Raw genomic sequence first — 25,062 nt, forward strand, 5'->3', positions numbered from 1 at the left:
CGCATAGTATTCAGGTGAACACTGGCCTTGGCGCTCAAAATCGACAATACTCGGTAGGGACATGCATCCTTCGATTGAAGGTACAAGTTGTCCATATCGGAGAAGTGGAGGTACGAGGAGAACGAGCGAGGATCTTGAACTTTGTTCGCGCAGGAGCCCCTGACGTCGTCTCTGCTGCTGAGTCAAATAACCTCTTCGAATTCGGCCTTCGAGAAACTTTTTGACCTATAAACTTGTTCTCAATTATCAAGGGGTTTTAACTTCTGGCCCCTGGCCTGGGGGTTGTGTTGAGTTCAGTAGTCCATGGCCGAATAAACGCTGAATCACATGCAAATCGCCCGCCCCTCCATCTCGCCCGCAGCCAGCCATGTGGCAATTAATCCATCGACATTCGACACCACCATCCATCGCATTCCAGCCCATCGGAATGTATCTCAGCCTCATCATCTCACTCGCTCCCACGCGCAGATTGGTCGAAATCACGTAGCGACAAGATAAACATGTCGCGCACCCCGATCTCTTCGCACCTGGAAGCATTGCCATCGCCATGTCTGGAGACCAACACGCCATCGTCATGGCGGGACCCCAAGCAGGTTCGACGCTGCTCCCAGCGCCCATCGCACAGGCCATCAGTCTAGCCACGAGATCTACGCAGCTCGCCATCCGCGTCACATCCATTTTTGGTACCTATACGCTCTCGACGGCCAAGTTCACCACCCTCTCCAGCTTGGAGCTCGCACGAGGCATCGTCGAAGGTGTCTTGATACGCGCAGGCGGAGAAACGACACTGGGGTCGGCATATGCTGTCACGGACGCGGAGGGAATTCTGGAGCGCAGCCTAGAGGCTCTGCACCTTGCAGTCAGCCACGCTGCCTTTTGGACATCGGCGTCCTTCCAGCTGACAGGCACGACGCTGTCTGCCGTGAGCGACGTCTCGACCCTGATCTTGAGCTCACTGGATCAAATCCTCGGTAGTACCGACTCGTCTCGAGCCATCGCCAGTATTGTCACGCTTATCAGGCGTGAGTTCAACAATGGCCAGGAAAAAGTCGGTGTGACAGATCTGGTGCTCGCGTTGAGTGCACTCGCCTACCTCCAGGGTGCTTGTAGGAAAGAGCTGGACAGCGAGAGGAAGATTCATGGCTTTGAAGAAATCATTTGGGATGTGGTCGTTGTGGATGACGGGTTGCGAATCGACGTGCCAGCAAGGGAGGCTCCGAAAACCCCAGCGACGAGCCCTCCTACAGAGACTGCCCTGCTTGGCGCCGAGGACGAGGATGAGAAGACCTTGGAGCGGCTGAAAGACGAGATCAAGTCCTCACTGAATCCAGGCACCTCAGTCACCATCTCGAGCTCGGTGTCCACTACGCAGACCATCACTCTGGATGTGCGCGGTCCTCAGAACGTCGCTCTGCCAACAGTTGCTGGCGCTGAAATTGTAGAGGCGACCAAGGCGAATGGAAACGGACCACACAGCACGGATACGTCGTATCGAGTGGTCTACAAGATCCAGCGGAACAAACTTAGGCAAACGGAACTGGAGCACAAGGACGATGGGATTGTCGCCAGCCCAGCCCAAGTCATTGAACTGGACGACGCTGGGCCTCCAAGTCCGGCCCTCTCTGTGAGCACAACGGAGGGCAGCGAGCCGCGTTCCCCCACAGCCCTCAGATCGCCAGCGGCTGAGCGAGAATCACTGGCCCTGCCCAAGCCAAGAAGTAAAGTCAGTCGAGATCTGACGCGGCCAACGCAAGCAAGCGCGCGACGAAGCTCGCCTACCATCGAGCATGTGCAACGCCGACCCTCGTCACCACAGTTGGCTGGCCAGCCGAACGAAGCAGCAAATCAGAAAAAGACTAGGATACCTTTGAGCAAGCCTGTTACGCGTGCGACGTCCGAGACATCATCAGCCGCTGGAAAGCACAAAAAGAAGGCGCTGCCATCTCCTCCAAAGGACGCCGACAAGAGACCCGGGTTCAAACAAGTACTCAGAGGCGGCAGTCAGTCAATATCCAGCATCTGGAATCGTGAGACATCGACAGCCTCCAACCAAGCCAGTGCATCACGCCCTCAGTGGAAGAGTGTTGGGGCCAACGTGCGAGGGTCGTCCGCTAAACTCCAACCGCCGCCGTTCCCACGTAACTATCGACCTTCTGAGCAGCGACCGGCCTCACGCAGCGGTCACGACATAGACCCGGAGCTGATCCAGCGAAGTTCGTCGCGGGCCAGCTATGTCTCTGTCCATGAGCGTCGTCGCGACTCCATGGTATCACAGACCGATTCCTACTCAGTACACGCTGGAGGAGACTTGAGGCCCGCCTCACCGTCGATATTGAGGACGGAAGTGCGTGGTGGCGAGACGATATCAAGGCAATCCAACGATCACCCGCCATCGTCCACCTCACCGCCGAGGACGCACCACAGACGCAACGGCTCCCACGTGCCGAGCCTGTATAGCCTTGCGGCGAGCGACTCGCAGTCGTCTCTTGTTCTCTCGTCGTACTTTCAGAAAAGTGCCTACCGAAGTACGGACGCGATGCGGACTCTTCGTCAAGCCGGCGCCGTCGAAGGCACCTTTCCCTCGACACATCTGCTCCGCAACATCTCCCGCTACATGCGCTTCTCCTCTGCATCGTACGGGTCCAACTTTCTCAAACTACTCGGCATCTCCAATGACATGCCTAGTCTGCAAAAGGGAGACGAGCCACACGACGACATTCGCCATTTTCTGCATCACACTGATTCGGGCATGGGCAATGTGCTCTTGGCCTCGTTTGTGGATGCAGGCGGTGGCAGCGACGGTCAAGGGCACACAGCTTCCGGCATGCCTCTGGTCCACTACATCTCGCTAGACCACGAGGCGAAAGCCGTCGTGTTGGCTTGCCGCGGGACACTTGGATTTGAAGACATCCTCGCAGATCTGACGTGCGACTACGATCAGCTCCAGTGGAGAGGACGATCGCACCGAGTGCACAAGGGTGTGCTTGCGTCGGCGCGCAGAATCCTGTACGGCTACGACGGGCGAGTTCTCGTCACCCTCCAGGAAGCGCTGAAGGAGTTCCCCGAGTACGGACTTGTGCTGTGTGGTCATTCCCTCGGCGGTGCCGTGACTTCGCTGCTTGGTGTCATGCTGTCCGAGCCGAACCCGCATGGTACGGGGTTTGTGACTACCACCACGGCGCAGGCCAGATACATGTCTGGCAATCCTGTCGACGATAAGCTCAAGCTTCCGACGGGAAGACCGATCCATGTTTTCGCGTACGGTCCACCGGGAGCCATGTCTGCCACTCTTAGCAAGTTGACCAAGGGGCTCATCACGACCGTCGTGCATGGATCAGACGTTGTTCCTCACCTCTCCCTCGGACTGCTGCATGATTTCCAGGCCATGGCTGTGGCCTTTAAGAAGGGGGACAATACGGCCAAGACAGATATACGCCAACGCATCTGGCAAGCATTCCAGACCAATGTCACAGGCAGACTCTACAACACCCCGGTCCCGCTGGAGGTGCCAGACACCGATCTCTTCCCGGCCCTACAGGCCCTTCGGGCAACGCTTTCTCACGAGAAGCTCCTACCGCCGGGTGAGGTGTTTGCCCTCGAGACGCAGCGCGTTCTTCGCCGTGACGCATTTCTTGTGCCTCAGGAGAACGATTTTGGCCAGCCGGCCAGGCGGATGGTGTTGACCTATGTGAAAAACGTGGAGGCTCGGTTTGGCGAGGTGAGGTTCGGAACTGGCATGTTGATCGACCACTCGCCCAAGAAGTATGAAGATGCTTTGGAAAGATTGAGGCGGGGCGTGGTCGAGTGACGCCCCCCCCTTTTGATAGATACTCGTAAACGTAGATACCCCTTTAGCATACTGAACTTCATTTTGTTACGCAACACTGGGTCGCGGAACTAAACCGTGAGATTTATCCAACACACTTGCTACTACGTAGCTACGCGCAAGTACGTATGTCCTGCGGATACGTACGCCACTTCTTGAATTAACCGACGATCCATTTTATCATGCCGCCATGCGTCGTCCAACATTGGCATCGCCATCGTGAAGCGGGTGGGTGGGGTTCACACATGCAATTCAGCCTAAACGCTGAGCGGGACAGTAAGTGAGCAACCCAAAGGCAGTGGGGTCTTGACGAACGCCTACGTCCTCTCGGACGATATATAATGCTCAGTCTCGGCTCGTCACGTCTCGGTTGAAGCAGGACGCGTTGCCCCTTCATACATCCATCTGCCCATACAATACCGTCATCATGCCGCCCCTCATCACCTCCATCTACACAGCTGATCCCTCAGCCCACGTCTTCAATGACAAGATCTACATCTACCCGTCTCACGACCGCGAGACGGACATTGCCTTCAACGACAATGGCGACCAGTATGACATGGCCGACTACCATGTCTTCTCCACGTCGGACCTGAAGGAGGTGACTGACCACGGCGTCGTGCTCAAGACAGAGGACGTGCCGTGGGCGAGCAAGCAGCTCTGGGCACCCGACGCTGCGCACAAGAATGGGAAATACTACCTCTACTTCCCGGCACGAGACAAGGAAGGTATCTTCCGGATTGGCGTTGCTGTTGGTGACAAGCCCGAGGGCCCATTCACCGCCGACCCAGAGCCCATCAAGGGCAGCTACTCCATCGACCCGGCAAGTTTCGTCGACGACGATGGCCAGGCCTACCTCTACTTTGGTGGACTCTGGGGTGGCCAGCTCCAATGCTACCAAAAGGGCGACGACCAGTACGACCCCGAGTGGCAAGGACCCAAGGAGGTCTCTGGCGAGGGCGTCGCAGCACAGGGCCCTCGCGCCGCCAAGCTGACAGACGACATGCACCAATTCCAGTCGCCGGCCCAGGAGCTGCTCATCCTGGACCCGGAGACCAAAAAGCCAATTCTCGGCGACGACCACGCGCGCCGCTTCTTTGAAGCCGCGTGGATGCACAAGCACAATGGCAAGTACTACTTCTCCTACTCGACGGGCGACACCCACTTCCTCTGCTACGCCGTGGGCGACTCACCCATGGGACCGTTCACGTATGGCGGCAAGATCCTGGAGCCCGTGCTGGGCTGGACGACGCACCACTCGATTGTCGAGTACAAGGGCAAGACGTACCTCTTCTTCCACGACTGTGAGCTGAGCGGGGGCGTGGACCACCTCAGAAGCGTCAAGGCCAAGGAGATCTTCTATGACGACAAGGGCGGGATCATTACGACGACGGCAGATTAAAGTTGATTCGTGAATAAAGTGGTCATCCATCCAAGAATATGTCGTATGTTGTGTGAATGATGATTGTAGCTTGGAGTGGGCGATGTTGTAGGACAGACAGTAGGAGGCAGATGGAAGGGGAAAAAGATGAACAAGCGGCCAGTGAGTGGGTCGACGTCATAATAGCACGCAACACGCGACGGGTGAATTTACATCAGATAAGTACTATTGCCGCGACTACAACTTTTTGATTGCCAATCTACAGAAGCGAGGTATTGTCTGGACCCTGAGAACCATGAACTCTCGCGCAGATTCCAGTCTGGAACGACCACTGCCCCGACCGCCGAGGTCACCAGCCCACGCTCAACGGATACGCAGCCAAAACCGACGGCGACAGTATCTACATCGTCACCCATCGTATTACAGCTCACTTGACCATGAGCTAACCAGTCTGTCATGTCTACTCTGTGTTTCTGTTCCAAGATAGAAATTGACATGCCCCTCAGATCCTGTGCTGTATGAGAGACTCGTGAAGCGCTTCCAAACTGCGGCGGAGAGGACGGCAGACGCAAAAGACAAGGGGTATGGGCGCACGTTGGAAGCATCGCTGCTGCGAGGTGAAGATACCCTCGCGGGGCTACGGTCCCAAGAAACAACGGCTACGGACACACCAAGCCAAGGAGCAGTGATGCCGACTGCGCAAAGCAACGCCATGCCAGATAGTGCGTGGGACGCACCAGCGCGCGACAAGGAGCACGGGTCATCGTTGTGGAGGGAGTACCTCGAGGACCGTTTTGTCCGGGGAGGCGACGAGGATTTCGACTATAGCACAGTCGACGCAGATGAGGATCTGGATGTCATGGCGAGAGACGAAGAGGAAGAGCAATGGTACGAGGAAGAGGAGCCGCAATGGGCGCTAGAGGACGACTCTGACTCGCCCAAGAAGGCGCTGTCAGGCCAGACGGGAGTACAGGATTTCTGAGCGCTGAGACAATCCAAGGTTGAAGCTCTCGCGGACGTGAGTGTTCGGCAAGGTGAACCATCGCAGCATACGTGGTGTTTGTAACGTTGCCGACGAATTCATCCAAGCTAAAAAAAAACTCAATTACTCGTACCCGCCAGTGGGCGTGGAAGCTGTCATGGTCGGCTGAATGTGAGGCTGTCTGACAATGTCGCGATCCTTGGCCCCCACCAACGCGGTCGGCGGCGAATGAGACGCGCGGCGACGCGGAAATCCATCTGCGTCAGTGATCCTTGGGGCGGATGGGAGAGCGCGAGAAGGAGGAGAGCATCGATTGACGGGGCGAATGCCCATACTGGTCGAACGGGAAGAAAAGAAAACATCAATGCAGGGCAGCAATAAGACTTGGTATGTCCATTGCATTATTGTCCCTCGGGTTGGTGTGCGTATTGGGCTCAATTGCAAGTCAAAGTCCTCTGCCTTGTTGTTGCGTCCATGTCCAGGCTTGCTGTCCAGGCTTGCTGTGCAGGCAGGGCCTGCAATGAATCGATCAGATCGGGAGCACAAAGACCGGATTCCTCCTCCAGCATCATTTCGTCCGCGCCTTGCTTGACGTTTTCTTGATCGCCTGTCACAATGATGGCTGCCAATCTAGTTCTGATCATCTCCAACATAGTATAATCATTACATCAACCGGTGCCACAGTCTTGGCGGTGCGAGGACGCCCTGAAGCAAGCACCAGCACCAGCACCAGCACCAGCACCACCAGCCGTGAACACTGACGAGCAGCGACGAGCGGACGACTCTCTTCAACATGGCGCCCGACATTGCTACGCGCATCAAGTCCAAACTCCTCAGACGTCGACACTCGTCGTCGGCAGCCCCGTCCCTGATTTCCAGCAGTCGAAGCATCGCATCGTCCACCGACAACCACAGCCTGCTAACGCCCCAGAAGCCGGCTGCGGTGCAGGCGTCGCGCGAGGCCTCGACAGCGTCTGCCGCCAGTCGCACGCAACCGAGCGCGAGTGGGCGCAGTAGCTTTCTCGTGACGAACAAGAGCGATAACTCGAATAAATGCAGTTCCGACAGCTCGAATGCGGACGAGGAGGACAGGGACGAGGATGGCGAAGGCGATGGCCCAGACGCCAAGGACCTGCACAATACCTTGGGCACTAGTGAACCCAATGCTGGCGACCCGCAGCCGGCGGCAACACAACCACAACCACAACTGTCACATGAACCACCATCACCATCGCCATCACAATCACAGTCCCTCCCGCTCCCATCACCACGGCCGCCTCAATCGTCGGCAGGCCGCCTGCAGCGCATTGAAGAGACCTCTCCCACCTCGCCCACCAGCGACCGTGCACACCAGGAGCTCGCCGCTGCCGCCACAGCAGCTTTGAACCGCAGCAAACGGCCAGGCCCTCTCGAACTCGACCCCATCCCCCGCGCCCCAGCATCCTTCATCCAACTCGATCCGCCCTCTCAATTCCCCTCGACTTCGAATACACCCAATACTGCCGCCTACATCCAGCCACCCCCTCTTCCCCGCCGTCAGAGCCTCGTCTCCCATCGCCAGATTGGCATCGCCAAGGCCCTCCTCAACGGGCCCTCGACGCATGACACTGAGGACGCGCACCTCGATCTGGACGCCGTGATGGTGAGCGCCACGCGGAAAATCTGGGTCAAGAGACCGCATGCGTCGCCGACCCTCGTGACTATCAACGAGGACGATCTGGTCGACGATGTGCGGGACATGATCCTCCGGAAATACGCAAACTCATTAGGCCGCTCCTTTGACTCGCCCGACATTGCTCTCCGAATCGCTCCCCGCGACCAGTCACAAAATGAGCGGTTCCTCGGTCCCGAGGAGCACATGGCTCGCATCGTCGACGCCTACTTCCCCGGCGGCCAGACCGTAGACGAGGCCCTGGTGATTGACATACCTCGGAGAACGCCCAAGCCATCGCCGCGACCGGCAGGCTTGTATCCTAGTGAGGATGGGCGTCCGTCGGAAGGAGGTGAAGGCTACTTTCCCCCCGTCAACGGCAGTGCACACTCACCGAATCATCAGTTCGCCGTCCCCGTCCCGGCACCTAACGGCATACCGCACTCGATATCCGTACTAGGGACCGGCCACATCCCGGCTATCCCGTCACCAGGTAGCTCACGGACGGCGCGACAGTATCGCGAACGCGCAGATCGACCTCGTCTCGGCCGTACACACACATCCTCACCCAACGTCCTCTCCGACCCCAACACTGGGGCACCGCCCGTACCGGCAGATTCCTCATCCCACGCGTCGCAACAACACGGCCACCGACCTTCGCACTCGCGGGCACAGTCCAACTCGTCGGAGCAGAAACCAGCGGTGCCTGCTGGGGCAGCACCAACGTCGCCCGTAGCCTCGACGTCGCACGCTCGAGTGGCGACTCCCCCGCCACGCATCTCCTCTCCTCGCCCCTCTGCCAACCGGGTGAAGAAGGTGAAAAAGCCGGCCGAGTTTCCGTCGAACATGCCCGGTATCCTAGGAGGCAGTGTCCCTCCCATCAGCGTCCTCATTGTTGAAGATAATCCTATCAATCTGAAGCTGCTCGAGGCTTTCGTCAAGAAACTCAAGGTGCGATGGCAGACCGCTATGAATGGAAAAGATGCCGTGGATCAGTGGAGGACAGGCGGCTTTCACTTGGTGTTGATGGACATTCAGCTGCCGGTCATGAGTGGCCTGGAGGCGACGCGGGAGATCCGGCGGCTGGAGCGTCTCAACTCCATTGGTGTCTTCTCATCGACATCTTCCTCGTCCGGCAGCCAGCCCGAGGAAGACAAGGAGGAGGTGGCCGATGCCGATCGACTGGAGAACATTGGTCTCTTCAAGAGCCCCGTCATCATCGTGGCCCTGACGGCTAGTTCGTTGCAAAGCGACAGGCATGATGCGCTGGCAGCCGGTTGCAACGATTTCTTGACAAAGGTAAGTCCTGTATCCTCTAGGTATGCGCGTCAGTAGCTAACAACGACAGCCCGTCAACTTTGTTTGGCTCGAGCGCAAGGTTATGGAATGGGGCTGTATGCAAGCTCTCATTGACTTTGACGGCTGGCGCCAGTGGAAGGACTTTTCGCAACCTGTCGAGGAGAAGGGTAAGAACACTTCGACCAAGGCAAAGCCCAGGAAGAAGTCCTCCCTGGCCGTGGAAGCGTGAGAACATGAAAGTAGGAAGGCGGGCATCCAGGGCGCGCCGCGCAGTACATGACATTGGCTCGGAACATACGGGAGGCAGAGCGGAATCCTTTTCCACATGTACACGGCAGATTGTTGTCGTTTGGCGTGGTGTAGCATTGGTAGACAACGGCTTGGGGGGTGTTGTAATGTTAGTTCCGGGCGCGACGGCGAGGCTGCCTTGCTCTCTGTACTTGCAGCATTTGGCGGCTCAAAAGCTGTGGAACACACCCAGAGGTTGAAAATACACACATCAGCCACCTGGCTTGATCTCTTACTTCCAGGCTTCCAGCTTTTGCAATGGCGATGTTTATGGGCACGCCTGGTGATCCTGAGTTGCTGGTCACACGTACCATGGGCATGGAGCTAATAACGCAAGTCTTTCCAACCATTACTCACAACAGCTAGCTCATTCAACCAGCCAAGCCAGAGCCTCAGAACATTGCAATGCTCCGAATACAAAAATATTTTATGGCGCGGATCATAGAGCCAGCTATTTGCTGCTTGAGCCTGGTGGGCCTGCTCATACAAGTACAGCGCGGCGTGCTGTGAGCGCTCGCGGCTGGAACAACTCTCTTCCGAACACCCGAAAAAAACCTGGGAGCTCCAGCCCTCGCGTTGCCAGCCAGCACCAACACCACGTCGCCCGGCCCTGCAACAACCCATCCAACTTCATCGCAGCGGGCACGAGTTCTTGGACCGCCGCATGCAACAATTGAGCGATGCCGCCTAGGGTACCCGGTGCGAGCGGCTCGCTCGCGTCTCTCGACACGGCCCTCCTCGCGTCCTCGTCGTCTACCTCGCAATGTGCGCGACGCACCTTTTCGACAACGCCGGCGACATGCATGTCGCGTCGTCGCTATGAGATGCACAAGTGGCTGAACGAGAACGCAGCCCGGCTCTATGACCAGAGCTCGCCTGGGCCGCGGTACCTCGGTGCCTACAGCGATCAGCCCTTCCCCAACAACTCGCTCTTTCGGAGTCAACCTGTCCTGTCGGACATGCTCAAGGAGGAGATCTACAACAGGATTGTGGTCAAGGGCGACGCCATCAAGAGTGTCAGTCGCGAATTTGGCGTCGACGTGAGGAGAGTGGGCGCCGTTGTCCGGCTGAAGGAGGTGGAGAAGCGCATGATTGCAGAGGTAAGCCTTGCCAGGTTCTTTTCTTTTCTGTTCCTGCTACGTGATGACACAACAAATTTTTCGATTAGTCTTGAAGACTCATACCTGGTTAAAAACATTTTCAAAACCTGACAGCAGCAAATTCTCTCCGATTCTTCTCATCTACCTCGGGTGAGGACGCACCTGCTAACATTGTTCTGCAGGGCAAACCGCTGGCTACCCCCTATGCGCGTGCAATTAACTCCATGCTCCCCCAGACGCGGTTGCCTACACCTGGCTCTGACGAGAAGCCGATTCCCCACGAGTCCATCAACGAGATTCCTGTGCATCGACACACCCGACGCCAGCTCTTTGTCCCCGTGTCTGAGTCACGGCACTTTACCCGTGCCGACGCCGCGCACGCGTTTGACGAGAACCTCCTACCTGTCGACGAGAGATCGTTCCACCAGGAACTCATCACGGCAGAGCGCAAGATTGTCACAGGCGAGCAGGATCGCGGCGAGGCGATGAAGGCGTGGGAGCTGGACGTGCAGGCCACGGAGGAAGCACACGCGGCCAAGGTGGGCGAGCAGCTCGAGAAGGAGAGGAGCCGCGTCAAGAGCTACGAGACGGGGCGGGCGGCGTACCGAATCAAGGATGTCAGCGTGGACGACGCGGGTCGTGACGGCAAGGGCCCCAGGGCGAGTGGCTGGCGGTACGGCGCGCCGCACATGGACCGCAAACGGGGTGCGGTCAAGATTCCGACGTCTGTCCCCTGATTGTCCTGTGCGTACTGCTGAGCGTGTTGTATTATGAGTGTATCACTATACTGTAGGGCGCTGTCATGTCTGATGGTGGCCCTGAATCACTTATGGCCTGGCGTGGCCTGTACAAAGGTTGTTTTTGTATATACATAATGTGTACGCGTGCCAAACTCAGATGCAGGTGATGAGTCCTCAGATGATCAGGGAGTCGCGAATAATATTCGGCTATAGGTACTCAAGGTGAATCTGATGAACAGCTGTCGACATTGGTCTATCATCGTCAACAGCCTCTTTGCCTGGATTATCTGCGCGCGAGTCACGGCTCACGGACAAACACCCCTGTCGATATCGTCCCCCCTTGGTCACGCACCGTATCGGTCCAATCTGCCGAGCGCAGCACTAGGCTACTGGACGCCAAGATCTGCCAACAAACACGCTCTACGTCATCGTGTCTTTTAGACGCCCATCGTCGAATCCAGGAATCACAATCAGGGGGGCCCTCGCCCACATTCCTGCTCTCATGCTGCATGACTGCATCACCGTGTGATCTGCATTTATAACCCCACAGACCCTGCTCTCTATTCTGCATTCGCCTTTTCTAGACTCCAATACGACTAGAGCACACGCGCACAATATTGAAATCACAATCGAGACGTTTCCAAGTGTGGTCCTCCTCACCTGCCAGCACAATCACAATGGGTCTCCCCAGCATGTCCAAGAGCTACCTGTTCTTCACCGTCATTCATGTCTTCCTATTCGCCCTGGCTCTGGCCGTTTGCGGCCTCTATGGCCAAGATCTGAAGAGGGCCATGGACAGCAACGTCGAGGCGGACTCCAAATGGGTGAGCTATGCCTACTCTCCTCGTGAGTGATCGATTTACTGACCGTGTGCGCAAAGATATTCGCTGTCGTCGTCGGCGCGCTCTCAGCTGTGACATGTGTCATCTACTTTATCCCATTCATTCTCCGCGTCGGCGGTATCTTCATTGCTGGCTGGGACTTCATCCTGTTCATTCTCTGGATCGCCGTCTTTGGCGTGTTTGGCAAGGTACGCGTCTCGCTCTGCTGTCATTTTGGAAGGATACAAAGCAGAAGTTAACCACGCCGCAGATGTACATTGGTGAGGACCCCGAGGGTGTCGGCGCCATCCGTCGCATGAAGAATGCGGTCTGGGTCGATCTCGCCAACGCGCTCCTCTGGTTCATCCTGTCCATCGGTATGGCCTTGTACTGGTGGAGGAGCGACCGCCGCTCGAGGTTCACTGGACGCGCGCACGTGTAGGATGATGCGCCACCCGAGGGACGAGCAGACGACGGAGCGGGTGTCGCAATGGGAAGCAGGACGTGAAGGCGTGCGTCGTGTGAGAGAAGCGAGGATGTCTTTGTGGTACGGGGGGCGTTGAGTGAGCAGGGCTTTTGGAGTGATCACTATTAATACCCCAGGATTCGGAGTTCTTTCTCTTCAATACCAATTCAAGTCGTATCAAGCCGGCGTCCGATCAAAGTACTCGTGCACTTGGACCAAGGGCTCCTCGTCCTCGCCGTCGCCGTACGCATCACCCCCATACTCGAGATAGCCGCTCACATAGGGCGGTTCACCAAGAGCCTTGAGCACATCCTCCCTCTCACCAAACACCCACACAGTGTTCATGCCCATGACTGCATGTTGTGCGATGTGGCAGTGCATCATCCACGCGCCGACATTGTCCTCTGTGATGCGAATGCGCCAAGCGCGCCAGCCGGCTGTGGTATGAGGTGCTCCCTCGGTGGTGTATCTGTGCAGAATGGACGTGTCCCGTCGAGCAGGGACATATGTCGAGTTTTGGAACTTAACCTCGTTCATCGCAGCGTCGTATGTTCCGTTGCCCCCGCCGAGATCGTACACGTGCTCGCCGTGGACGTGCATGGGGTGGAAGTCGAAGCCACCGGTGGGTCCGCTGTTGCTCTGCCAGACAATGTCAATCACCTCGCCCGGCACGGCGGTGAATGTTCGCGATATAGGGTCAAATCCGTCGTTGAGAAGGGCGCGCGTGTGGTTGGGTGCGTAGTATGGTGACGTGTCGGTGTAGTAGGAGATGAGGTAGGGTGCGTGACCAGGCGATGCCTGGACGTTTTCCTGCCAGGTTTCGTTGTTTTGTCTGTTAATATGGATTAGTCTTGGCCATAACTTGAAGAGAAGAAAACCTTACACCCAAACAACCGGACCCTGCAAAGTGCCGTTGACAAACGCGCCGTGTGTCAGCTCCTGATTCACTTGGATCGTGACTGTTCGGGTCACCTCCTCAAGACGAGGAAAGTTCTCGCGAACTACCGGATTCAGCGGCTGCAGCACATTCTCGAGATAGTCGTTTGTCGTTTCCGGTAGCTCCACGGGCGATTCGTCTGGCAGATCTGGCAGTTCCCCCGTGTCGTTGCACGACTTGTATCGCAACAGGGCATAGCCAGTGATACTAGCCGGGCGCTCACGCGACGCGTACCGGACCCAGAACTGCCGTTTCCCCGCGTCCCTCAGCTCATCCTTTGACTTGGTCCTAAGCAGATAGCTCTGCCGCTGTCCGGGCGCCACTTGGATGTGGTCAATATTCGCTGGCTGTGTGTACTCACCATCTGCCTCGATCACTGTAAGCTCATCATGACCCTCGATGCCAATTTTGACCAGTGAGATAGCGGCACGACCAATGGCACGGATGCGGTACGTCTTATCAGGCTTGACGTCGATGACGTACGGTAGACACGACTCGTCGGTGGCATTGTTGGATGAGGCATTGCCACTCTTGCCGTTGACGAGGACAGCCTGGGGCTCGCCGGACCACTTGAAAGGGTCCGCCAAGAGACCCTTTTCAATCTCGCCGTCTTCAGCTTCGTAAAAGTCCCCTATGCTGAGCAGGATCTCGTCGTCGTAGTCGTAGGGCGCGGGGCCGGCATCGCGGACGATGAGCGCGCCGTGAGCCGTGGATTGCTGGAAGCCAACGTGCGAGTGGTAGAAGTACGTCCCTGCATCGCCAATCTCGGGATGTATCTCGTAGTCGAAGAAGCGACCTGGTGGAATGGGCCACTGCGAGACCAGAGGTGTGCCGTCAGAGAAGGGCGCTGCACGCTGTGCTAACCCGTGCCAGTGCTAATACCACCAAGTCAGCACACATTCTCGTATGCGAGGTGTCCCCTCAAATGCCAATTGTTGCTTGGGCAGCTAGGGTGCTGGCTTACCAGGGTGAAATTCTGATCTGGGATGTTGTTGTAGACGCGGATCCAAGTGGTCTGGTTCTCGTGAAGATCCAACGTTGGACCTGGTGACGTCCCATTCACGACGATGGAGCGGCGCGTCTGGCAGTTGATCTGAATGTCCTGCTCCGTCGCGAACAGCGTGTAGTCTGGCGTGAAGTGCTCGTGGTCGTGGACGACAGCAGCTGCCGTCGCTGCGAACAGTAGAGCAGCCCTTGGTGGCACCATGGCGACAGACTTGAATCAATCTCGACGTAGCTGCACATTCCGTCCCTGAGAGTCCCTGGGGGGAGCAGCGGATTTTGTACGGCACAGCCATTCCTCAGTATGCGGCTGTCCGCGCGAACCGGGTGATCGACTGATCGTCATTTCATGTGGCACGGGGCCGTGCAAAGGCGCAGGCACTGACGTTTGGGGGAGAATAGAGGATGACGACGCATGATATGGTCGCAGTGGTTGGCCGGAGATGAAAGTAAGCGAAAGTAAGTAGCGGCCTGCAGACTGCCGAAGGATTGTTTGGGCTCTTGCGCTCGGCTCTTCAGCGCATGCAGACAGTAGGATAGAGTGACTGGAATTGTTATTTGTTTCATGTTTGCATTGGGCGCCCGTTAACGCTGTATTTATACGACCTACCCTAGACAAGTGCGGAGGAGCTTTCTATCATTCAATCAAATCACAGGGATGCCACGTCTTAATCAAGGAGGGAGATATCTGTTGGGATAGAGATGCGGTACAGATCTGCGCGAATATCATACAAGCTACTGTGACTGTCAGCAGGTCGCGACTGTTGGTGCTGTTCGATGCAGTTCAGCTTTTGAAACCTCCACCTCGAAACGGAGATTGATGAAGCAACCATGCCGATAATAACAACTCCCGTTGTTCAACCCCGCAACCCCAATCTCAACCAGTGGTTCAAAGGTCATATATACTCATTATATACTGAACCACCGTGTCCTGCAACTACGCTCCAGCAGCAGCATCGGTCAGCCCAATAATCGATCAGGTGTGATTTGATGTCAATCGTTGCCACTCGCCTCTTCCACTTAGAAGCCACCAATCTAGTATTAGATGATGGAGTGCTATACTACTGTAATTAGCGCTATGAGCAAGCTCTGCCACATTAACACATTGTAGTGGAGGAATCATCGCAGGTAATTCCCCAATCTTATGGTGTTGCTGTTTGGGCCGAGCGTGTACAATAATAATTGGTTCAACCACCACGCCTTTTCTTCTGCTCGTACAACACATATATTTTATAAACCGCGAGAGCACACATGATTCTAGAGACCATTGCTCAAGGGAAAGATTCTAATTGAATTATGATTAGCATGGCCATGTTTGTATTATTAAATAATTTGTAGTACTGTCCCGATCTTAATGTTGTCACTTGGGCGCCAAGGGACACTTGTAGACTTGGCTTCATGCACATGGACCCTTGCCAAGCACCGACTACTACACTTTGAGCCGGCGCTCTCGGTTGTAAGACAGGGAAGAGCACGTCAATGGTTTCTCTTCTATGGGAAAAGTGGCCTTTAGAAGGTTCGTATCGTTGTCGCATTGTGGCCTTCCTTGATCCATGAAGTTATTGGGGCTGCACAGTGACCTGGTATTATCTCGAGACGCCCCTGGGACATCGACTCTGACGAGTAATTGATGAGAGCCCCAGCAGGTGCCGTCACACAGCAGCAACGCGGCCAAACGAGTCTGCGTCAATCCAATAGGAACAGCCGAAGAAAAGCTTCCAAGAATCGACAATGAGCACGCTCTACGGCTCCGTAGACTCTCGCTTTACTCTAGCGGATCACGGATAGCGGCCGAATCCGAACCTCAGAGGCTCAGACAGAACAACTGCAAGCTACTAGCGAAAGTCCGAGCAGGCTTCATGTTGCTGCGCCAAACCGCCCTGGGGGCTGGCCGGGAGAGCCTGTGAGCCAATCATTTGACCACGAGGGCGGCATCACGCGCAAAGTGCCGACACGGAAAGTCGGCACCGCAGCAGCCACACGGTCACACCACGGAAAACACCTCGGCGACTTGACGACTGGAGCGCCATCATCAAAAGTTCTTGGTTGTGCTGGATGCTCCACTGTGTGTGTTTGCTGACTTTCCAAACAGGGAGTCCTGTCGCGTGCTCTTTTCTACATATACCATCTCAAGCACGGCATCGCTATGAAGCAGCGCATCGACAATCGACCTATTAATGCTGCATTGGACGCTGCTTTTTAGCAAACATGAAGTTACCTACGACGTGCGGATTGGCGAACCACAAGCGCGGACTGGTCAACGTGGTAACCTTAAATTCAACTCTGAGAGCCTAAGGGGGTGATTGTCCAACCACAGGGCCGTCCGACTGGCAAGCTTAACATTAAAGATGCCTTGATATCCGAGAGATCAATCCCATTTCCACGACAAAAAGCTCAGAAAATCAGCTTCTGTGTCTGCACGGCACTGGATCGCCGAATTACGGGGTCGTTCTGCCGGGTATTTCGGCCAAGTCAGGGCCCAGGCACACGGGCAGACAGATCACAACGCTGCGCTAGGCTTAAGTTAGACCTCGAAGCTTATCCTTGATTCTACTGCGGATGGAATTCTCCAATCAGGCTTCTAGTCCGTGATCGATAGCCGCGATTCCATCCACGTGTGTTCTGAAATGCTTCGAAGAAGCTGGTCTGGACTCTGGAGAGGGAGTTAGTTGGCTCAATACGGCAAACTCTGCCATGGGAAATGACGAGGGCCTTCTCGATCTAGATCGGCACAGCATCTATATGAAGCGGTTGCTCAGCTGCACTCTGCCTGCTCTTGGCTCTCCTTGCTCTGCAGCGGTACACAAAGACAACAGTCTTACTCAACAGTCCGACAACTGACAACGGCCTCTCGAGCACCAGTCAAGACAAGAACAGACGAGACCAGCTCCCTGGTCTCCTACCGCCACCATGGTCATGTCCCAGTTCGACTATGTCTTTGCCATTGGCACCTGTTTCGCACTCCTCGACGCCTACAACAACGGTGCCAGTATGTCTCGAGAACTTCATTTCCGTTTCAGATCCCGCTGACCACGCTCGCAGACGATGTCGCCAACTCGTGGGCCACCAGTGTCTCGTCCCGGTCCATCTCCTACCGCTGGGCCATGCTCTGCGCCTTGGTCTTTGAGTTTCTCGGAGCCGTTACCGTCGGTGCCCGCACCGCCTCCACCATCAAGGATGGCATCATCCCCCTGACTGCCTTCCACGGCAACGCTGGCGTGCAAATGCTCGCCTTTACCTGTGCCCTGGCCGGCGCCTCGTCCTGGGTAATGTTCTGCAGCAAAAACTCCGTCCACGTTTCCTCCAGCTACTCGCTCATCTCCGCCATTGCTGGTGTCGGTGTTGCTGTCGTCGGCGCCGACCAGGTCCAATGGGGCTGGAACGGCGGCAAGGGGCTGGGTGCCATCTTTGCTGGTCTCGGCATGGCACCCGTCATCTCGGGCGGCTTCGGTGCCATCATCTTCATGATGATCAAGCTCGGCGTCCACATTCGCAAGAGTCCTGTCAAGTGGGCCATTTACACCTCCCCCTTCTTCTTCTTCGTGGCGGCCACCGTCTGCACGCTGTCCGTCGTCTACAAGGGCTCCCCCAACCTTGGACTTTCCGACAAGCCTGTGTGGTACATCCTGACAGTCACCTTTGCTTGCGGTGGTGGTGTCGGAGCCCTGGCTGCCATCTTCTTTGTCCCCTTCCTGTGGGTTCGTGTCGTCAGGAAGGACGCTGCCGTTCGTTTCTACATGCTTCCCATGGGTCCTCTCCTGCTCAAGCGTCCCGTTCCCGTCGAGTCTGAGGTACCCACCGTCCCCGACTACGCCGTTATCCAGAAAGAGGACCTCCTCTTCGACGACGACTCGACCGCCTCGCCCAAGCTTCACGACCAGGGCGATGCTCCGGGCGTCTTGAGCAAGCAGCCCGTGGTGGACGAGAAGAATGCGTCCATCGACTCTGAGGGAACCCAAAAGTCTTACAAGGAGCTGCAGGCCGAGGCACGCAAGCGCTTTCACGCCCGCCTCTACCAGCGTCGCGGGCCTCTTGGCTGGGCCATGCGCTTCCTGCGTGACAACCCCATGCACGACGGCGAGTTCTATGAGCTCAAGAACCTCAAGACGGCCGTCATCCGCCTCCCCGCTCTCCTGACCGTCGCCCTGCTGTACGGCGTCAACTACGACATCCACTCTGCCCAGACTGGTATTGCCGGCACGCCCGAGGGCAGGCGCATGGAGCGCGTCTATGCTCAGGCGGAAAAGTACTCCAACGAGGTCGAGCATACCTACTCCTTTGTCCAGATCCTTACTGCCTGCACCGCGTCCTTTGCGCATGGCGCCAACGACATTGGCAACTCTGTTGGCCCCTGGGCTGTCATCTATGCCACCTGGAAGACGGGCGTCGCCGTCGACAAGAAGGCCACCGTGCCCGTGTGGCAGCTTGCCGTCCTCGCTCTGACCCTCTGCGCTGGTCTCGCGACGTATGGGTACAATATCATGAAGGTCATGGGAAACAAGATCACCTACCACTCTCCTAGTCGAGGTAAGCTACACAATCGTTGACTCTCTGCTTCCACAAGTTATTGACGCTGATTCTTCACCTTGCAGGCTGCTCCATGGAGCTTGGCGCCGCCATCACTGTGCTCATCTTCTCTCAATACCATCTCCCCACGTCGACGTCCATGTGTATCACGGGCGCCACCGTCGGCGTCGGTCTTTGCAACGGCAAGATCCGCGCCGTCAACTGGCAGCGTGTCGGCCTCTTGCTCACCGGCTGGATCTTCACCATCCCCATTGCTGGCACCCTCGCGGGCTGCCTCATGGGTCTCGTGATCAATGCCCCTCACTTTTAGACTTTGAGATGGAAAGAAGGGACGGTGATATTGGTCGCGTGGCTAGCATTTTCTAGAGTACTAGAATACAAGCGTAATATCCAGCCCTTGGCAGGCACGCCTATAACACGGAAGGGACCTGCTTCCCCGGGAAAGGGCATGTTGGGGTGATTGTTATTGCATTCAGCACACTCGAGATAGAAACCCTTCTCTTGATTCTTCATCATCGTCAGCTCCCTCTATTGACCCAGGGGCCAGGCCCCAACCACAAGCTTGCCACATCCTGCTTGATGCTTCATGCCCCTTCAGTATTATTTTCACTCAGAACATGACTAAATACGGCAGCGATCAATGGACAATTCACACTCCATACAACAATAAGACCAACTATAACAAAATCAATAACAACAACGACAACAACGACAACAACAACAACAACAACAACAACAACAACAACGACGATGACGACGACGATGGAGGACTCAACGGAAGTCATACAGGTTTCGGCGGTGGTCTGAGCTGTGTTTCTCTGGGGCTGGACTCTAGAGGCTCCAGTAGCCACCAGCATCAGCGACGGCAGCAGCAGCAGCACCGCCAGTCCCGCCAGCGCCAGCGCCAGACGCCGGGCGAATAAATAAAGGGCAAGGGGCTTGGGAAAAGAAACCCCGGGAATATGGTCAATGTCATTGGGTAGCGTGCCAGTGGTAACATTCTTCTCGACGCCTACAAGGCTACAACAGTCAACAACAGTGGCCAGCAACGACATGGCCTTATCAATATCACCCTGGCGCCAAGACTCAAGCAACTATATCCGCGTTTGGGGCCCTAGAATTCCGTCCCTTTTGCTGCATGGGAAGTAATGGACGTTGTCAACTTGGATCGGTGCCTTTGGAACATTCGCAGCTGTTGCGAGTCGGAGAGTGACACTTGCTCGCTCGACATTGAGCGCAAAGAGACTGGCTGGCTGCCTGACAGATATTGGAAAGGTCGAAATGTATCTCTGAAATCCTTTACAAATAGAACTCCAGTGGCGTTTGCATTCATCGCGCACTTTGAGGGAACCTTGTTGTCCATAATAAGCTTCGCGAGGGTGCAAACTCACTCAGAACACCAGAAGAGTCTATGAAGGACTTAAATCAACAGCACCGACTTCGTAAAATTTCTTCTCATTTCTTTTCACGAACAAAAGTTGACTAGAACAGAACGCCAAGAGCTCTTGAATCGATATCCGCCACAGCAATGTCCGCTCACTGTCCTTGGTCTGCCCATGAGGGCTGTTGCCGTGCTCATCCTTCGACGCGAGACCAACCGCCGCAGCCGCCCATTCACCGCATTGAAATACCAGAACAGAAATTGGAGCCCAGTAATGCCGCTTCCAATGGAGGTCAGCCTCCTCCTCCCTATATCGACCCCCGCTCTTCCTATGCCATTACGCCGATTCATCTGGCTGTTGAGCATCATCTTTCCCTCCAACATCTGGATTGTGTCCGTCGTCGCCTTGAGGAAAAGCCAACTCCCCAGTTGGTTCCCGAACTTTCAGCCAAAGGCAGCATTTCACGTTCGGACGGCACACGCATTGAATGGAACAGTTACGTTTACTTCGAAAGGGGTCGTTTCCTACAAAGGCAGCAGACCTTATACCTTAGGAAAGATGGTATGGCAAAACGGAAGGAAAATTTCATCAGCTGCCCTCATCACAGCATCGAGATTGATGGGCCAACATTCGGATTCCAAGATGACCGCTTGACCGCGAAAACCCTGATTGTGAATAACCCGCCACGATGCGAGGTGCATTTTGGAGGTACGGAGTGGAACAGTCTGCACGGCGATTACCTTCAGATGAACGTCTGTCAAATCTGCCACTGTGATGCAGAGTGTATCATTGCGCTAGAGATTGACAACCTCTTTGTTTGGTACACATGCTACAAAGATCTTGGCACGGGCGACGCGAGCAATCCAGACGCAAAGTGGATTGCCCTCCTCACGGGTCGGGGGACTCCATGCAGGGATACGGAGAGCTTCGAACTGTACGCTCGCGTCTGGGGAGCCGCCAAATCTCTCGACCAAAGGGGGCTCGAGGATGTGACGCACCGTAACTCTCGTGGCGTTTTCAATGTCTACAGTCATTGGATGCAAAGTCAAAATACTCAAAACCAGGAGACTACGGATCGAGGTACCTGATGTGAACAGGCCGCAAATCGGAGGAGGTTGGATAGGAGCGGTTACCATGGACCTGGAGGCTGGACCAGGAAGCTGGACCTGGACCTGGCTTTATCTTGGCACGCATGGATGCTACTGTCGATTACTCCGGATCGATTAGGAAGGAGTTGGGTTTTATGCAGTTGGTTCTGTTCAAGTGTGAACGCTGCAGCCAACACGCAGCAAGTCGCACATCACCAACATGAATTCGGACATGTCGCATTCCACGCCACTTTGGCTCGCCACCAACGAGACTCGATGGCACGAACCAACAGCCGTGTTCAAATACCTGGGCTCGACTCTCGTCTCGAGGCTAAAATGTCATTTATTAGCCCCTCTCGCCCACCATGGCTCAAGAAAAGCATCGTGAAACCATGCACTTCTCGCCGGATTTCGTCGTGCGGGCGACTGCGCGCGTGGCGTTCCTGCTCGCCCTTCCCGCCCTTGCTGTGCTGCATCAGTGGGTCGCGCTGCTGCTGGTTGTTGCAGTAGGCTGGTGTGTCAAGGAGTGGGATGAATCGCCATTGCGAGGCATTCCAGGCCCGCCCGTCGCCGCCTGGACTAGGTTTTGGCATATCATACACGTCCTGCGAGGCGATCAGAACACAATCCTTGTGGATCTCCACGAGAAGCATGGTGCGACTTGGTCCCTTGAGCAAGATACGTAGTCTTCTCATTCACTAATGCATACCGAGCAGGTCCGTTCGTCCGCATCGCCCCAGACGAAGTCTGTGTGAGCCATCCAGATGGCGTCAAGAAGATTCTACTGGCGCCACTGGCCAAGGCCTACTGGTACGAGGGCTTGACCATGCCAGACTACAGGTTTCGATCACCCATGTCCTTGACCGACATGAAGCGCAAGAGCGAGCTGGCCAGGTGTTGGTCTGCTGGTTATACGCTGAGCAACAGCCTTCAGAGCGAAGGCGCGATTGATGAGGTGATCAAGGTCTGGCTCGAGAAGCTGGACCAATTCGCCGAGTCGGGAGAGGCGTTTGACCTGGACAAGCATCTGCACTTTGTGGCGTTTGACATGGTCGGCGAGTTCCTCTTCTCAAAGCAATTTGGGTTCGTCAAGGAAGGTCGCGATATTGGCGGCATCATTGGGAATAATATTCCTCTGAGCGCCTTCGCATCGATCTTGGGGTTCAAGCCCATGCGTTGGCTGCATTTCGCAGTGCTGGGCAACCCTGTCGTAACAACCCTCAAGCTGCTGCCGGCGGGCCATGTCTTCGAAACGGCCATGAAGGCGCTCGACAACCGTATGGATAATCCCGACAGTCGCTACGACGCTCTGGCGCACTGGATGCAAGGGGTGGAGAAGAACCCGAGCATAGTCAACAAGCGAGATTTGCAAGCAAACGTGATTAGCGCCGTCGCCGGAGGCAACGACACAGTCTCGTGCGCTCTTCAGGCATTCGTATACTATATGAACCGCCATGCAGACGCCTGGTTTCGCGCGTGGGAAGAGATGGACGCCGCCATGAGCAAAGGGCGTTGTCAGGACCAAGTGGTTAGCTTTGCCGATGCGCAACAGCTCCCGTTCCTACAAGCGTGTATAAAGGAAGCGCTTCGCATCTTCTCGCCCGTGCCAATGGGCTTACCGCGTGAGGTCGGCGAGGGAGGTCTTTCCATCGGCGACCGCTTCTTCCCCAAGGGCACAGTGCTGTCCATCCATCCGTGGGTCATCCACCACAGCAAGCAACTATGGGGAGACGATGCGCAAGTGTTCAACCCAGATCGATGGTTTCAGAGGGACATTGCGTCTCGCGAGAAGTATTTTCTGCCGGTAAGTGCCCTAAGAAATCCGATTCTGTAGACATACTGACTATCCGTCACAGTGGGGACAAGGATCCGCGTCTTGTCCTGGGCAGCATTTCGCACGCATTGAGCTGTATAAAGTGACAGCGACACTTGTGAGGGACTACATTGTCCATCAAGCTGATCCGGCGCAGGGGTGGCGGTGGAAGGCGTACTTTACGGTGGTGCCGCACAGCTGGCCGTGTCGCATTCGGAGACGGGATCAGGCATCGGCGAAGTGATGCAGCATGCTCAATAACAGGTATGGTATGCTTGACAATATCTCCCGCTGCATTCTCAATAACAGATATGGTATGCTTGACAATATTGAGGGCTTGGTGGAGCTGGCTGGAAGACGTGATCATTGTTGATGAATGAGATGAGAGAGGCTTTTTTTCTGCTCTAGAGCTGGCTGGCTCACGTGACTGCACCTCCGTCACAGCCGTAGCGCTACGTCAAAATCGACGTTTCAACTCAAGTCGGGTCTGCATGTGAGCTGAGCTCACGACGACTTGACAGAAGCCAGACTTGTGCACAGTGAATAAGAAGATCCAAATCGCAGGTTTTTCCGCTTGACTTTGTATCTTCTGAGGGCTCCCTCCCAGCAGTGTTTCGTCGAAGAAGAAGTTGCTGTAGGCCCCCGGTCTTCTCGGGTTACACAACGTCTCATCACATGATCACAAGCTCCCACGCTCATCATGTCGCAGCGCATGGGTGAGTTACACACGAGGCTCAACAGTGGTCGGAGGATAATAACGCACTGACAGCTACCCAAGAGAAGCCCATCAACACTCAAGCCGGACGCCAGTATTGGCAAGCGAGCAGCGCTGACGATGATGGTATGCTGGGAGGCGTGCTTTCGCAGCAAGGCTTTTCTTCCGTCTCCCGAATTGATCTGCAAGGCTCCCGAACATTCTTGGCAAGGCTTGGGGTCGGAACCAAGCGTGGTCGCAAGTCACTGGACTGCGTGCTCGAAGGCGGTGCAGGGTAAGCCAAGAAAAACGCTGTGCTCTACTGTAGGCACGTTGATGTTGACAAACCCGTTGGCAGCATCGGAAGGGTGACCAAGGGGCTGCTCCTGAATGTGGCAACGAACGTTGACATTGTGGAGCCTATTGTCAAATTCACAGACCAGATCAAAGGACATGAAGGCGTTCGGCATATCTTCAACGTGGGCCTTGAAGAATGGGAACCTCCTGCGGATGTCAAGTACGACTTGATCTGGATGCAATGGTGCCTCAGCCAACTCACAGATGCGCAAGTAGTCAAATACTTGGACACTTGCAAGAGAATAGTCACTTCACCGTCGACCTTGGTCGTTGTCAAGGAGAATCTCAGTACAAGTGATGAGGATATCTTCCACGAAGAGGATAACAGTGTCACAAGGTATGTGCAGTCCTCTTAACAATGATGCAGAGACTGAGTAGGACATGCAGAACGGACGCGAAATGGCGTCAAATCTTCACAGAAGCGGACATGGTCATTGTCAGCACAGAGCTGCAAAGAGGGTTCCCCGAGAGTGGGGGCCAAGCGCTGCTTCCTGTGCGAATGTATGCGTTGAGGGCAAAGCAGTCCAATCTCTGATTCACTCGTTGGGGAGATTTTGAGACTGATGAGTGACTGCGGAGGTTGTTGCAAACTTGCAAAAGGAATGAGATTGAGAACATCAGATTCCTGTCGATCGCGGAGCTTTCTTTCCGACTCACAATACGACGGCCACAAATTCACAGCTCGAATACTTCGCCCCGTGTTCCGTC

General features: G+C 55.7%; 12 protein-coding genes across 12 annotated transcripts; 10 read left to right on the forward strand and 2 right to left on the reverse strand.

Annotated features, from left to right (window-relative positions):
• The first annotated feature begins 293 nt into the window (after window positions 1–293).
• On the forward strand, window positions 294–3,920 carry F5Z01DRAFT_655663 (lipase). Its single transcript, XM_046263525.1, has one exon. The coding sequence runs from the start codon at window positions 548–550 to the stop codon at window positions 3,806–3,808; it is 3,261 nt and encodes a 1,086-aa protein (XP_046117913.1). The 5' UTR covers window positions 294–547; the 3' UTR covers window positions 3,809–3,920.
• Window positions 3,921–3,930: 10 nt separating this feature from the next.
• Window positions 3,931–5,372, forward strand: F5Z01DRAFT_110654 (glycosyl hydrolase). The gene has a single exon (XM_046257409.1). It carries the CDS (start codon window positions 4,254–4,256, stop codon window positions 5,226–5,228), a length of 975 nt encoding a protein of 324 aa, XP_046117914.1. The 5' UTR covers window positions 3,931–4,253; the 3' UTR covers window positions 5,229–5,372.
• Window position 5,373: 1 nt separating this feature from the next.
• F5Z01DRAFT_110671 (coiled-coil domain-containing protein-domain-containing protein) lies at window positions 5,374–6,251 on the forward strand. The gene is made up of 2 exons (XM_046257410.1): window positions 5,374–5,656; window positions 5,714–6,251. Exons 1-2 carry the CDS (start codon window positions 5,503–5,505, stop codon window positions 6,187–6,189), a joined length of 630 nt encoding a protein of 209 aa, XP_046117915.1. The 5' UTR covers window positions 5,374–5,502; the 3' UTR covers window positions 6,190–6,251.
• A 731-nt stretch (window positions 6,252–6,982) lies between these two features.
• F5Z01DRAFT_674314 (uncharacterized protein) lies at window positions 6,983–9,368 on the forward strand (the record flags this gene model as incomplete). Its single annotated transcript, XM_046265026.1, has 2 exons — window positions 6,983–9,139; window positions 9,189–9,368. 2 exons carry the CDS (start codon window positions 6,983–6,985, stop codon window positions 9,366–9,368), a joined length of 2,337 nt encoding a protein of 778 aa, XP_046117916.1.
• Window positions 9,369–9,931: 563 nt separating this feature from the next.
• Window positions 9,932–11,381, forward strand: F5Z01DRAFT_110636 (eukaryotic mitochondrial regulator protein-domain-containing protein). The gene is made up of 2 exons (XM_046257407.1): window positions 9,932–10,527; window positions 10,710–11,381. Exons 1-2 carry the CDS (start codon window positions 10,108–10,110, stop codon window positions 11,262–11,264), a joined length of 975 nt encoding a protein of 324 aa, XP_046117917.1. The 5' UTR covers window positions 9,932–10,107; the 3' UTR covers window positions 11,265–11,381.
• Window positions 11,382–11,604: 223 nt separating this feature from the next.
• F5Z01DRAFT_110767 (uncharacterized protein) lies at window positions 11,605–12,631 on the forward strand. The gene is made up of 3 exons (XM_046257411.1): window positions 11,605–12,091; window positions 12,148–12,297; window positions 12,360–12,631. Exons 1-3 carry the CDS (start codon window positions 11,945–11,947, stop codon window positions 12,528–12,530), a joined length of 468 nt encoding a protein of 155 aa, XP_046117918.1. The 5' UTR covers window positions 11,605–11,944; the 3' UTR covers window positions 12,531–12,631.
• F5Z01DRAFT_110645 (multicopper oxidase-domain-containing protein) lies at window positions 12,540–14,929 on the reverse strand. The gene is made up of 3 exons (XM_046257408.1): window positions 14,456–14,929; window positions 13,438–14,366; window positions 12,540–13,386 (listed from the first exon to the last, which is right to left on the reverse strand). The coding sequence occupies exons 1-3, from the start codon at window positions 14,696–14,698 to the stop codon at window positions 12,732–12,734; spliced, it is 1,827 nt and encodes a 608-aa protein (XP_046117919.1). The 5' UTR covers window positions 14,699–14,929; the 3' UTR covers window positions 12,540–12,731.
• Window positions 14,930–17,403: 2,474 nt separating this feature from the next.
• On the forward strand, window positions 17,404–19,330 carry F5Z01DRAFT_622623 (putative sodium/phosphate symporter; the record flags this gene model as incomplete). The annotated part of the gene is made up of 3 exons (XM_046261279.1): window positions 17,404–17,482; window positions 17,536–19,020; window positions 19,086–19,330. 3 exons carry the CDS (start codon window positions 17,404–17,406, stop codon window positions 19,328–19,330), a joined length of 1,809 nt encoding a protein of 602 aa, XP_046117920.1.
• A 168-nt stretch (window positions 19,331–19,498) lies between these two features.
• F5Z01DRAFT_687453 (uncharacterized protein) lies at window positions 19,499–20,201 on the reverse strand. The gene has a single exon (XM_046266013.1). The coding sequence runs from the start codon at window positions 20,073–20,075 to the stop codon at window positions 19,605–19,607; it is 471 nt and encodes a 156-aa protein (XP_046117921.1). The 5' UTR covers window positions 20,076–20,201; the 3' UTR covers window positions 19,499–19,604.
• Window positions 20,202–20,452: 251 nt separating this feature from the next.
• On the forward strand, window positions 20,453–21,903 carry F5Z01DRAFT_111046 (uncharacterized protein). Its single transcript, XM_046257412.1, has one exon. The coding sequence runs from the start codon at window positions 20,549–20,551 to the stop codon at window positions 21,488–21,490; it is 942 nt and encodes a 313-aa protein (XP_046117922.1). The 5' UTR covers window positions 20,453–20,548; the 3' UTR covers window positions 21,491–21,903.
• On the forward strand, window positions 21,883–23,547 carry F5Z01DRAFT_681571 (cytochrome P450; the record flags this gene model as incomplete). Its single annotated transcript, XM_046265702.1, has 3 exons — window positions 21,883–22,144; window positions 22,207–23,294; window positions 23,347–23,547. 3 exons carry the CDS (start codon window positions 21,883–21,885, stop codon window positions 23,545–23,547), a joined length of 1,551 nt encoding a protein of 516 aa, XP_046117923.1.
• A 456-nt stretch (window positions 23,548–24,003) lies between these two features.
• On the forward strand, window positions 24,004–25,050 carry F5Z01DRAFT_687457 (DUF858 domain protein; the record flags this gene model as incomplete). The annotated part of the gene is made up of 4 exons (XM_046266014.1): window positions 24,004–24,019; window positions 24,082–24,292; window positions 24,356–24,691; window positions 24,742–25,050. The coding sequence occupies 4 exons, from the start codon at window positions 24,004–24,006 to the stop codon at window positions 24,887–24,889; spliced, it is 711 nt and encodes a 236-aa protein (XP_046117924.1). The 3' UTR covers window positions 24,890–25,050.
• Window positions 25,051–25,062: the final 12 nt, after the last annotated feature.

The sequence above is a fragment of the Emericellopsis atlantica genome (genome assembly GCF_019669845.1).
Source record: "Emericellopsis atlantica unplaced genomic scaffold F5Z01scaffold_14, whole genome shotgun sequence".
Taxonomy (NCBI): domain Eukaryota; kingdom Fungi; phylum Ascomycota; class Sordariomycetes; order Hypocreales; family Bionectriaceae; genus Emericellopsis; species Emericellopsis atlantica.

Bases quoted from the DNA above. Each gene is read 5' to 3' on its own strand.
- F5Z01DRAFT_687453 (XM_046266013.1), bottom strand. From the start codon at position 20,075: ATGTCGTTGCTGGCCACTGTTGTTGACTGTTGTAGCCTTGTAGGCGTC.
- F5Z01DRAFT_110671 (XM_046257410.1), top strand. From the start codon at position 5,503: ATGAACTCTCGCGCAGATTCCAGTCTGGAACGACCACTGCCCCGACCG. The intron at 5,657-5,713 runs GTCTGTCATGTC...CATGCCCCTCAG, and splicing joins ACTTGACCATGAGCTAACCA to ATCCTGTGCTGTATGAGAGA.
- F5Z01DRAFT_110645 (XM_046257408.1), bottom strand. From the start codon at position 14,698: ATGGTGCCACCAAGGGCTGCTCTACTGTTCGCAGCGACGGCAGCTGCT. The intron at 14,367-14,455 runs GTAAGCCAGCAC...TGGTGGTATTAG, and splicing joins CAGATCAGAATTTCACCCTG to CACTGGCACGGGTTAGCACA. The intron at 13,387-13,437 runs GTAAGGTTTTCT...CCATATTAACAG, and splicing joins CAGGGTCCGGTTGTTTGGGT to ACAAAACAACGAAACCTGGC.
- F5Z01DRAFT_655663 (XM_046263525.1), top strand. From the start codon at position 548: ATGTCTGGAGACCAACACGCCATCGTCATGGCGGGACCCCAAGCAGGT.
- F5Z01DRAFT_111046 (XM_046257412.1), top strand. From the start codon at position 20,549: ATGTCCGCTCACTGTCCTTGGTCTGCCCATGAGGGCTGTTGCCGTGCT.
- F5Z01DRAFT_110654 (XM_046257409.1), top strand. From the start codon at position 4,254: ATGCCGCCCCTCATCACCTCCATCTACACAGCTGATCCCTCAGCCCAC.
- F5Z01DRAFT_110767 (XM_046257411.1), top strand. From the start codon at position 11,945: ATGGGTCTCCCCAGCATGTCCAAGAGCTACCTGTTCTTCACCGTCATT. The intron at 12,092-12,147 runs GTGAGCTATGCC...GTGTGCGCAAAG, and splicing joins TCGAGGCGGACTCCAAATGG to ATATTCGCTGTCGTCGTCGG. The intron at 12,298-12,359 runs GTACGCGTCTCG...ACCACGCCGCAG, and splicing joins TCTTTGGCGTGTTTGGCAAG to ATGTACATTGGTGAGGACCC.
- F5Z01DRAFT_110636 (XM_046257407.1), top strand. From the start codon at position 10,108: ATGCCGCCTAGGGTACCCGGTGCGAGCGGCTCGCTCGCGTCTCTCGAC. The intron at 10,528-10,709 runs GTAAGCCTTGCC...ATTGTTCTGCAG, and splicing joins AGAAGCGCATGATTGCAGAG to GGCAAACCGCTGGCTACCCC.